This window comes from Balaenoptera musculus, chromosome 13 (genome assembly GCF_009873245.2).
Source record: "Balaenoptera musculus isolate JJ_BM4_2016_0621 chromosome 13, mBalMus1.pri.v3, whole genome shotgun sequence".
Taxonomy (NCBI): domain Eukaryota; kingdom Metazoa; phylum Chordata; class Mammalia; order Artiodactyla; family Balaenopteridae; genus Balaenoptera; species Balaenoptera musculus.
In genome coordinates, this window is record NC_045797.1 from 55,316,860 (window position 1) to 55,329,143 (window position 12,284).

At 48.3% G+C, this 12,284-nt stretch overlaps 2 protein-coding genes across 3 annotated transcripts in view; one reads left to right on the forward strand and one right to left on the reverse strand.

Annotated features, from left to right (window-relative positions):
- Positions 1–3,354: 3,354 nt before the first annotated feature.
- The window catches only part of MTA3 (metastasis associated 1 family member 3), a 159,086-nt gene continuing 150,156 nt past the window's right edge, over positions 3,355–12,284 (reverse strand). Inside the window, exons 17-18 of one of the 2 annotated variants that reach the window (XR_005022451.1) lie at positions 4,740–4,813; positions 3,355–3,943 (exon numbers count right to left, since the gene is read on the reverse strand). Coding sequence is in view for 1 of the 2 variants with exons in the window: in XM_036873680.1 (XP_036729575.1) it covers positions 3,918–3,943 (26 nt within the window). In the remaining variant the exon portion in view is untranslated. The remainder of the gene's footprint in view (positions 3,944–4,739; positions 4,814–12,284) is intronic. The other variant, XM_036873680.1, reaches the window with a different exon arrangement.
- On the forward strand, positions 11,110–11,833 carry LOC118906280 (hepatic leukemia factor-like). Its single transcript, XM_036873739.1, has one exon. It carries the CDS (start codon positions 11,129–11,131, stop codon positions 11,831–11,833), a length of 705 nt encoding a protein of 234 aa, XP_036729634.1. The 5' UTR covers positions 11,110–11,128.

The window sequence follows — 12,284 nt, forward strand, 5'->3', positions numbered from 1 at the left end:
AACAGGATACAAATTGATTAGTAGATGGCATCTACGTACAGACAGACGGTCCACACTGTAGTATCACGCTCTGAGTGAATTATCCTGGGTAAATACTCACGACCACTGATGCATGGTCTGGGCTGGTGTTCTCTGGCAGGGAAAACCAGAGATTGGGGGAAGAGGAATGGGGAGGGGTGGGCAGAAAACTGGGACGCAGCTTTCCTGAGGGGAATGGTGAGGTGGCGCTGCTAAATGGCTAAACCCTCCCAAAGGAAAACTGGGACAAGTGTTAAGAATAAAGTCCCCCCTGCCTCCCCAAAGCACCTTCCTGCCTAGGCAGAGCGAAAGAGAATCTACAAAACACATCTACCCTCACCAGGGTCTTAGGACAGCATGGGACATAAACACCAGGCTCGGACATGACACAGAGAGGACCAAGGCCATGCACGTCCTGGGCCTGTTTGCCCTCTGACCTGTGCCCCCCACCCTCCCCTGCTCTGCTCTGAGTGGTGGGGGGCTGACCACAGGTTGCCTGTCCCCAGCTCCCAGGTCAGCTGGCTTCCAGATGGGTTTAGCTAACAAGAGGCAGCTGCAGAAATCTGGAGGGCACGAGGAAGGGAGAAGCCAGGCTATTTCTGTTCCCTCTCTGCCTGGGGGGACCAGGCAGGGACCTGTTTCTGGCACGGACCATGCCTCTTCATGGCTCCAGCTCCCACCACATTGGCTCTCTGTGGTCCCAGGCCCCCACCAGTGGCCGTGACCCCTGAGATCCAGTAACATGGCCTCTCCCCTCTGTCCTACCAACTGTGGTTCCCCATCTCCGGGTTGCCCCTCACTCCCCTGTCTGGCATCTCAGCTCTTCTTGTTTCTGTATTAAACGATTCACTGGATTAAAACCCCTCTGGGTTTTTTTTAAAAATTTATTTTATTTATTTATTTATTTTTGGCTGTGTTGGGTCTTTGTTGCTGCCCGCGGGCTTTCTCTAGTTGCAGCAAGAGGGGGCTACTCTTCGCTGTGGTGCGCGGGCTTCTCATTGCGGTGGCTTCTCTTGTTGCGGAGCACGGGCTCTAGGCACGTGGGCTTCAGTAGTTGTGGCACACAAGCTCAGTAGTTGTGGCGCATGGGCTTGGTTGCTCCGCGGCACGTGGCATCTTCCTGGACCAGGGCTCGAACCCGTGTCCCCTGCACTGGCAGGCGGATTCTTAACCACTGCGCCACCAGGGAAGCCCCCAAACCCCTGTTTTAAATACACAGACTGATTGTTTTCCTGGCTGGAGGCCGATAGAAACCAGGTTGGGGACTAGGTACAGTTGTGAGAGGCAAGCTAAAAACCGCTGTGTCCCCCTCCCTTGCACCACCCTGGGGATGCAGGGGCGCGGGCGATGACGGGGGGAGAGGGAAGATGGCTTGTGGGCTTCTGCATGCTTGTCCAAGGGAGCACAGACCAGGCTCAGCACAGCACCGCTGTGCACGTCTGCTGGGAGCTGTACACACAGGTTCTGCATGTCACCCCACAAGCTCACTGCTCACAGTGGTGACATGCCACTGACACCTACAATGGTGACACTGCGGCCCCAAGAAAGGGGGTGGCTGGGAAACCCTCTCCACACCAAATGCTCAGGTGGCAAAGGCAGATACTAGAGGCTCCTTGGCGTCCCTCCTCCAGTCCCTGGAGGTTCAATGCTGGGGGACTTTGCAGAGGTGAAGTGAGAGCGTGAGATCTTTAGCATCCTCCCTGAAGGGGGACGGGGCTGCAGAACCAGGAGCTTTTACCACCCGGTGAAGGAAGAACTTCCTGTGGTTCAAAATGAGCTGCACTTGTCCCACAGCTAAACATGAACTGGAACCGGGCTAGGCCTCCCTCTTCTTCCTTCAGACCCGGCCTGGCCCCGGTCTCTAAATCTCCTGGCCTGGGGAAGGAGGGCCTCCCCCCAAAAAGCTGACAGCAGAGTCACGGGCGGCTAATTGCTCCTTTAACCACAAATCACCATTTCACGTGGGTCAGGAGAGGAAAGGGAAAGGGTGAGGGAGTCATTCCACCTTCTATGTCCATGTGCACAACAAATCCAGGGCAGGGCACAGGGACACAGCTTTGTCGTGTCTCTTTCTTTAGAGGAGAGCGTGGCACACGACAGGTGATGCGAGAGCTGGTTGCCTTCTCTCCCTGGGTCTTTTCAGAAGGAGCTTCTCTGTGGGACCCCGAGGGCAATGCCTGCCACCCTGCCCAGCTCACTGAGCACCTCTGACACAGGCCCACCCACGGGGCCCCAAGCCAAGAGCCGGAACAGCTCCAGGAGTTGGCAGTGGTGAGAATGTCCCCAGGGTCACCCCGCCAAAGCCTAAGATGAGAACCGACCCCTCCTGGGAAGAGGAGCCACGACGACTGCAAGACTGGAAAAGGAAAAGGCGGCTCAAGCCCCGAGAGTCGCCCTCGGCCATCACACATCACATCCTCTCTGCTGAGCTGAACCCACCCTCTGAGGATCTAGACATCTAGAGTGTCATCGTCATTTTAGGGATACCGCACTCGGCTTGGGAGGCGGTGGGGTGTTCAACTCAATTGGAGCCACTCTGTCCTGCATCCACCTGGCCGTGCGGGGCACCTACTACCAGCCACCCAGCTGTCTCCCAGCTGCAGACTCCAGGGATGGCTGGGAGGTCAAACTCCAGCTGTCTTCCACGCTGCTGGGACCCTGTGCCCTGCAGCCTGAACCTGCAAACAGAGGCAGGGGAGTGGCCAGACTCACACCTGCTCAGGGAGCCAGTGGGGCACTAAGTTATTCCTGTCCCCGCGGCTGTGTACACAGAGCCGCAGAGCACTCTGCCTGTGATGCCAGCAGGGCCAGTGCCGAGCGCAGACAGTAGAAACCAGGTCGCAGGCAGGTCTCCCGGGGCCTAGGCACAGGGGCTCACAGATATGTTTGGGTTGGAAGGGTCATGGGCGCTTATGGTGTCACACACACAGACTCACCCGCAGACACAGTTCTCTCACTTCACCCTTCTAGGCCACACAGACTCCATCTGCTTAAAATCAACCTGGGTGAATGAGACTCACAGAAGGGCCGACCTGGCTGCAGCTGCTCGTCAGCTGGTTTGGCTGTGAAGGAACAGGGCAGGACACGATGGCTGGTCACAGCGATACCCACACTCAGCTCAGGCTAACACCTGCTCTTGCTGGAGCTGCATGGAACCGAGCAGAAGGCCAACCGCTCTCCAAAGACAAGTACAGAGGACATGAAGAGTGCACAGGCTTCCCAAAGATGACTTTCTTATGTTTTGTCAGAACCGCAGGTAATTCTGTACCTTGGCGGGGGGGGGGGGGGGGGGGGGCGCCGGGGAGGGGTCAAATACAGGACGCAAGGGGTGAAGGAAAAAATTTCCCCATTAAAAAAATGGGGAATGAAGCCTCTTGAGAAAAAGCTGAGTGACAGTGACAGCAAGGATGTGGGGAAATATCGTGAACTGCATAAACACTGGCACATTTCTTAAGAAAAATCCATTCAGAAAGATGCCATGTCCCTCGTGTACACATCCACACAGCTGATGACAGAGCTGAGCTGGCACATGCAGGGCAGCAGCGGCTCTGAGCCCGCAGCAGCCCCACTGCCCCAGGAGCCGCAGTGCCCAGGGTGCGGAGCGCCGGAGAAGCGGGGACGCGGAGTGGCTCCCCGAGCCCCTCGATTCCCCAGGCAGGTCCCCCCTGGGGCAGCGAGGTCTCTGAGAGGAAAGCAAGGTGACACTGATTCACACGAGGAGACACAGCCTTGGGGACGCACACTCCTGCAGTCTCTTCCCCTGCCCCATCGAGTCTCCATGGGGCGCGTGGAGGTCTCCCACTGAAATGCTCTGGGAAAGGGGCTGCCTCGTGGCATGGCCGTAAACATCAGCAGGACAGAGTAGCAAGTCTTGGATTATAGGATTAAACAGGGATAGCTCAGTCTGACACGCAGCATGTGAATTCTGGAAAAGGAAAGAAACAGGGTCGAAGTTAAACAGGTTCCGATGGCGGAGGCAAGGTGAGAGGAAGGGTGGATCAGGCCTCCCACCACCATCATCACAACCTTCAAGGAAAGGAGGTTGGGCATTGATTCAAATGAAAGCTCGCAATGTCGTTTAGGGGTGGACATAAGGAAAGTTTAATTGAGGCCAAGAAGATATGTGAATGACACTGAAGTACCTTAAAAGCTGGGATTTGGATGGGCAGGTGTAGTGGTTACCGGCAAGGCGCTGCAACACACCAGGCAAGTGCTGACATGCGTATCAGAGCAACATCACGGAACCTCTCTGACCGGATGCTGAGAAATGGGGAACACAACTGGCCTGCAGGAGGCACACCCTGATCCTAGGTAACCACAATTAATCATATGATGTGGGCACTCGGAGGCTAGGGACATATTTTTCTGCATAAGGGGAGTGAACTCAAACACCCACAGTGTCACAGTGTCTGTCATTCCCACCCCCTCCACTTGCCCCCAAACCTTCAACTCTCCTGTCCCAGAGCTGGGCATCCAGACACTCTCAAGAGAAACAAGTAAATGAAAAACAGAAGTGCTGGCAAACTACATCACCATCTGGTGTTACACAGTAGGTTGTGAAAACTTCTGCTCGGTTATCAGGAAAGTGGCTAAGAGGGAAGTGCGGGGTGTCTGCTGAGATGGGATCAGCTGCTCGGGCCAAGGCAGGGCTCAGATACTCTCTCTCATCACACGCTCTGCAACCAGGAGAGGACACAGGGTTAGGACACAGGGACGCTCACCTTCACAGCCTCCCGCCATCCTGAGGAAGGTCTGCAGGATAGAGCAGAGCTGCGCCTTCACTTCATGAGCCTTTCTAGAATAGGGGAGATATATGCACACAGCCTGGTATTTGATAGGGCTCAGCACATATGTGTTAAATTAAAACCCAGACAATTCAGTTCAGGACTGGGCTAACTTGCTTTACTGATAGGTTATGGAACTGCCTTATTTAACTCTCACCAGAACATTGTGAGAGTCAGAAAGGTTAGGAACTTGCTCAAGGTCACAGGGCGAGTAAGTTGAGGAGACAGGGTTTGAACTCAGATCTTCTTAATTCAGGTCAAGTTTTTCCTACTACTCCAAGCCGCCCCATTCTCCATCCATCCCAGTAAGAGCATACTGCCCTCTTCAGTGTCTAAATTAAGGGTTATGTGTGCGTCAGTATCTCCAGTATCTCTCAGAAGCCTCTCTCTTTTTGTCCACCCCCCTATGGAATTAAGCCATCTGCCAGAAGAGTCGCTTGTAAATAGTTTTCCAAGTTTCTGACCTGCCATGGCAAATTATGCTTTCTTCTATCTGTGCTAAACTTACCTGCTCCAGGTTCAAAAGCAACCCTCTCCTCCCAGCAGCTCGGGATCTGGCATCCAGGATCTGGCATCGGGATCTGGCATCACACCTGCCTTCTCCATGCTGGCCATGGTTTTAAGTTGAAATATGCCACCTCTTTGCATTCTGGGCTGAAGAATCCCAGTGCTTACCACCTGCCCTTGTACCGCTTCACGTCTCCCTGCTCAAAGCTTCCTCAGCCCCACTGTGTTTCCATGAAGCAAGGAACCAGAGCCACGTGCAGGGTCCCAGATACAAAGGCCCCCAGCATGGCAGAGGGCCCCAGGAAAAGATCTATACCCATTCTCAGGTCTCCTTCCTAGATGATGTAGCCCAAATCATTTCCCTTTATGCTTATAAATAAATTCTCAAATGTATCAATCTGCATACGCTACTTTTGTCTATACTAACCCTGATTCATAAGCACTTTTTTTTTTTTTTTTACAAAATTCACCCTTTTGGTTTGACTATTCAGAAGTACATAAAGTCCATGGACTTGGAGATTCTGTGCTCTAACCAACTGATGCAATGGGAACAACCTTTTTTAAGGTTTCCAGCTACTGGTGTCTGAGTTAATTTCCCTCCCTTCTAAAACCCAGAGGAGAAACCATTATCAGGATTTTGGAGCCCAGAAAGCAGATAAATAAGTGACAACAGACTAGGCACTCAAGAAAGCCAAAGCTGAAGCTGGCAGTGTGAAAAGCTGAGAACCCAGTTTATACAAAGGAACTGACACCAGACACCTCTGGAAGTGGGGGAGGGAGACTGCAGTAAGGGTTAGTTGAAGGCTGTTTGAGAAGCTGCTGGACTCCTAGAAGCTCTCCTGACTCCATACCCCCAGGCAACTGCCCACCTCCCATAAGTCTGGATGTTTATTCTCTAAAGAGGACCAAACAGAGGGTCTCAGGTCTAAGGGACACAAGGCACCAAGCACAGTTGAGGGCAGAGCTACCGATCCCCAAACTGAGGGATCAAGTGAACATATGCCTACTGAATGGTGAGACCGCCAGCCTTCTTCCCCTTGAGTTCCCAGAAAGCAGGTAGCCAAAACTTTATTCTCTGGAAAAGAGACTGCGCTGTGGTCTGAATGTCCGTGTCCCACAAAATTCGTATGTTGAAATCCTAATGCCCAATATGATGGTATTAGAAGGTAGAGCCTTTGCGAAGTGCTTAGATCATGAGGGTATAACCCTCATGAATGGGATTAATGCTCTTATAAAAAAGACCCCACATGCTCCCTAGCTCCTTTCATCATGTGATGACACAGCAAGAAGATGGCAGTCTGCAACCTGGAATAGGGCCTTCTCCAGAACCCAACCGTGCTGGCACCCTGATCTTAGACTTCCCTGCCTCTAGAACTGTGACAAATTTCTGTTGTTTATAAGCCACCCAACTGTAGTATTTTGTTACAGCAGCCTGAATGGACTCAGATAGATGGGAAGAATCTTCTCTGGGAAACCTGACCAGTCTGTAGAAAAAGACCTGAAGATACTGACATTTGGGCCACCCAACAAACAGCTCAGCCTGGTCACCATACTGTGAAGTGCACTACAGGCTCAAGCACAGAGCTTTCATCTTAGTTTAGTCTCCTACTCTTAAACATCATTACACAACCAAAGGTCACCAGGAAGAAACCTCTAACACAAATATTAGAGACCAAAACAAACAAAGAGAAGAATGCAAATTGGATGAAATAGATTATTCATGGAGAAGAAAACTCAAGAAATGAAAAACACTATCATTAATATCCTCAAAGAAATAAGGAAAGATACAGTATCCACAAAACACAAACAGTATACTATTAAAAAATAAATTGAGGGAACCAAGGGATTTGGTAGAGAGCCTGTAGAAGAACTGAAGAGTTCTGCTTCCTTTAATCGTGGGCTAATTTATCTTGGACTAACCCTCCAGCCAAAAACAATGATAAACTCTGTATAAAATATAAAAAGTAGGTACTTCCCTGGTGGTCCAGTTGTTAAGAGTCCGTGCTTCCACCACAGGGGGCACGAGTTCGATCCCTGGTCGAGGAACTAAGATCCCACATGCCATGCGATGGGCCAAAAAATATATATATATATAATATATATATATATAATATATAATATATATTATATATATAATATATTATATATATTTTATATATATATATAAAATATATTATATAAATAAATAAATAAATAATATATATATATAAACCAAGTGCTTGAAGGTACCTGGAGAGCAACCAAAATCAGGCAAAAACTGGAAGAAATATGACTCTTGAAAAAAGGTAAGACTAGGTGAGATCCACTCTTAATCGTACCCTTGTGAGCATTTCCATGCAGTACAAGAGACATATAGTTCAAGCAGAAAGCTGCAGTCTGATTGAGCTAAGGAATCAGGGAGAGATCAGAGTTCGAGGCTGCCAACACAGCTGGAAATTGAGGGAGGAGATCCTGGAAAGGAAGGACACAGGGAAGGGGGAGTCCCTAAATCAACATACACACTCCCCTCAAATCACTGACTGATTTTGGAACCACACATGCACAAGGTGAGACTCCAAGGAGCCCGTTGGAAAACATCAGCTAAAAGGCTGAAAAAGGCTAACCAGCAACCTCAGCAGCTGTCCAGTGCTGGGAAGACAGAGTTTGGAATTCAAGTTCTGCCAAGTTAGAAGGAAGTGGGCAAACACTGGGCAAACAATGTGGTCTTGTTTCATTGAAATCTCATGGAAGTAGGAGCAAAATTGAAATACACCAGCCCTAATAAAGCTTTAAAGCAAAACTCCACAGAATTGAGATGATCTGCCAATTTAACTGCTTGCTAGAATAAAACTCAGTACAGAGGAAAAATAACAGAATCCAGAGTCTCTACAACTTATCACCCACACTGACCAGTATTCATTAAAAATTATTAGACACGGGAAACAGGAAAATGTAACCCATAATCAAAAGAAAAAACAGTCAGTAGAATATGATTAATGGATGATTCAGATGTTAGAATTAGCAGATATGGACTTAAAGTATTTACTTTAAGTATGTTAAAGAATCTATAGAAAAAGATGGATGTAATTGGTGACAATATGGTACCTTTTAGGAGAAATATAAAAGAACTAAATGGGAATTCTAAAACTGAAAAATACAAAAATACAAAATCTGAAATGAATAATTTACTGGATGGGATTAATAGAAGATTCAGCACTGCAGAAGAAAGAATCAGTGAACTTGTAGATCTCTAAAAATTATTCAAACTGACAAATAAACAGTACATACTGCATGACTCCATTTATATAAATTCTAGAAAATGTAACCTAATCTACGGTGCTAAAAAGCAGATCAGCAGCCACCTGGGGATGAAGTGGGGAGACAGGGAGGACAGGAGGGTCGATTATAAAGGGGTGCAAGAAAATTTTTGGGGGTGACAGATAAGTTTATTATCTTGATTATGGTGATAGTTTCCTGATATATAATATGTTAAACTTATCAAATTGAATATTTTAAATATGTATAGTTTACTGAATGTCAATTATGCCTCAATAAAGCTGTTTTAAAAAGAAATGATATGGCTTCCCTGGTGGCGCAGTGGTTAAGAATCTGCCTGCCAATGTAGGGGACACGGGCTCCAGCTCTGGTCTGGGAAGATCCCACGTGCCGCAGAGCAACTAAGCCTGTGCGCCACAACTTCTGAGCCTGAGCTCTACAGTCCCCATGCCACAACTACTGAAGCCCATGCGCCTAGAGCCCGTGCTCTGCAACAAGAGAAGCCCGCGCACCACAATGAAGAGCAGCCCCTCCTCATTGCAACTACAGAAAGACTGCGCACAGCAACGAAGACCCAATGAAGCTAAAAATAAATAAATAAATAAATTTATTTTTTAAAAAAGAAATGATAATGGAAAATAGCTTTATAGGGTTTTTAAAATCTCTGCTGGAACAACATGTGCTGGCTTTACAGACGCGATAAGAATCATTCTGAGTTTAATAAAAATAGAAAAATTCATTTATAAAACTAAAAACAGATTGGGACTGACATATACACACTACTATATATAAAATAGATAAGTTGTAAGAACCTGCTGTATAGCACAGGGAACTTTACTCAATACTCTGTAATGGCCTATATGGGAAAAGAATCTAAAAAGAATGGATATATATATATGTATAACAGATTTACTTTGCTGTACACCTGAAACTAACACAATATTGTAAATCAACTATAATCCAATAAAACTTTTTAAAAAAAATCTTATTGTTTTCCAAATTATATATGAGGAGCAGCATAAAAGAGGAATTCTAGTAATTATGTATTTTCAGACTCAGTTCTAAAATAAAATGTAAACTTTTCTCTCCAAAAAAAAAATGCAGGCATACATACATGTACGTGTATGTATGTCTGTGTGTGTCTGTGTATGTGAAAAATAAAAGGCTATTTTTAAACCTTTAAAAAAAAAAACTAAAAACAGGAGAAAAAGAAAACTGCTGTGTTCATATTAATATCAGACAAAATAGATGAATTTAACAAATAAAAAGGATCATTTCATAGTGATAAAAAGGTCAAAAAGACATAAAAATTCTAACTACATACCCAATAACAGAATTTCAAAATTACATGAAGTAAAAATTGGCAGACTTAAAGGGAGAAATTAGACAAATCTGGTTGGAATATAAAGTTGAGTAAAGTAGTACTCTCCAGAAAGTAGAGAAAAAAGACGCAGGGAAAGAAAACTGGAGAGAAACAAGAAGAAAATTAGAAGAGCAATGCAGGAGGTCCAACATTTTGCTCCTTTTTTCTGCTGTCTGGTCCCAGATGCCTTAAATGTAATCAGCCCTATTTCCCCAGACCTCGCTCTTGGCCTTGCTCACTGACTGCCCCAGAGGGGCTCCTGTAGGCGCTCAGTGCCGCTGCAATCAGACCATCACGGAAAGGGTCTTCTCAGATATCTTCTTAGGAAGCTCCATCTAATAACAAAGCTGCCTTCAAGCTTGCTCTTCAGTTTTACATTAATTACTTTTCATATTCATGTATATGTAAATAGTCGCTGATAAAAATAAATATTTGGTTGAGGGAGGAAAACGCATAAATTATAACTCAGATGTTTTCTGAGCTTAAAGAGTGCTCAGTCATCTGGAAGGGAAAACAGGAAACACTGAAGGAAAATAATGAGCAAGGTTGGGAAGCTTAAAATAAACCCAGTGGGAGTCTCCAGATCAACTAGGCTGTGACAAATCCTTCCATTTTCATTGCCCCTGGGGCTCTGCAGAAGACTTCTGCTCACTTCTTCACTGGGATCTAAAGAGACTGTGGGCGGCCACCAGCGCAGGGAGGGGATGGGGTGGGAGGGCGCAGGGAGAGGGAGGGGGAGGGGTGGGAGGGGGAGGGGGACGGGGGAGGGGTGGGAGGGGGAGGGGGAGGGGTGGGAGGGGAAGGGGGACGGGGGAGAGGGGAGGGCGCGATGCCGCCGGGCGGTGCGGTGCCTTCCGCCCTCTGCAGCCATCTGCGTCTTTTTTTTCCCCTTTTCTCAATTTTGAACATTTTACAAGACGAGGGGTTCGAGGCAAGTGAGAGCATCCTGCACGTCGTGGAGGAGCCAGCGGGCACTTGGCGCGCTCCCTGGGGACTGCACTGGGAACCCGAAAGTTTTTTGTTTTTCTGTTTTTATGCAGATGTATTTATAAAGACATAGGTAATTTTTTTTCCTCCCTTGTCTCCACCGCCTTGAAAGCGAGAACTTTTGGCAAAGGACGGAGGAAGAAGCTCAGCAACATTTTGGGGGGAGGTTGGGGTTGTTTTTTTTTTAAGAAAAAAAAAATTTGAGTGCATAGCGATGGAGAAAATGTCCCGACCGCTCCCACTGAATCCCACCTTTATCCTGCCTCCCTACGGCGTGCTCAGGTCCTTGCTGGAGAACCCGCTGAAGCTCCCCCTTCATCACGAAGACGCATTTAGTAAAGATGAAGACAAGGAAAAGAAGCTGGATGATGACAGTAAGAGCCCGGCGGTCCCCCAGTCAGCATTCTTGGGACCCACCTTATGGGACAAAACCCTTCCCTATGACGGAGATACTTTCCAGGTGGAATACATGGACCTGGAGGAGTTTTTGTCGGAAAATGGCGTTCCCCCCAGGCCGTCTCAGCATGACCACAGCCCTCACCCTCCCGGGCCGCAGCCGGCTTCCTCAGCTGCCCCCTCCGTCATGGACCTCAGCAGTCGGACCTCTGCACCCATTCACTCTGGCATCCCATCCCCAAGCTGCATGCAGAGCCCCATCAGACCAGACCAGCTGTTGCCAGCCAACCGCAATGCTCCGAGCCCCATTGACCCTGACACCATCCAGGTCCCGGTGGGCTATGAGCCAGACCCGGCCGACCTTGCCCTCTCCAGCATCCCCGGACAGGAAATGTTTGACCCTTGCAAACGCAAGTTCTCTGAGGAGGAACTGAAGCCACAGCCCATGATTAAGAAAGCTCGCAAAGTCTTCATCCCAGATGATCTGAAGAGCACTGGACGAAAAAGTACCTGGCAGATTTAAGTCACTGCTGTCATCCAATACCTCAGATTACCTTCAGTGATGCAGAATCATAAAATGTCCAGGTTTGGGGACCTCCCTGGTGGCACAATGATTAAGAATCCACCAGCAGGGACTTCCCTGGTGGCGCAGTGGTTAAGAATCTGTCAGCCAATGCAGGGGACACGGGTTCGAGCCCTGGTCCGGGAAGATCCCACATGCTGCAGAGCAACTAAGCCCGTGCGCCAGAACTACTGAGCCTCTGCTCTGGAGCCCGCGAGCCACAACTGCTGAGCCCGTGTGCCACAACTACTGAAGCCCGTGTGCCCTAGAGCCCATGCTCTGCAACAAGAGAAGCCACCGCAGTGAGAAGCCTGCACACCGCAAAGAAGAGTACTAGCCCCCGCTCGCTGTGACTAGAGAAAGCTCGAGCGCAGCAATGAAGACCCAACGCAGCCAAAAAAAAAAAAAGAAT

Bases quoted from the DNA above. Each gene is read 5' to 3' on its own strand.
- LOC118906280 (XM_036873739.1), top strand. From the start codon at position 11,129: ATGGAGAAAATGTCCCGACCGCTCCCACTGAATCCCACCTTTATCCTG.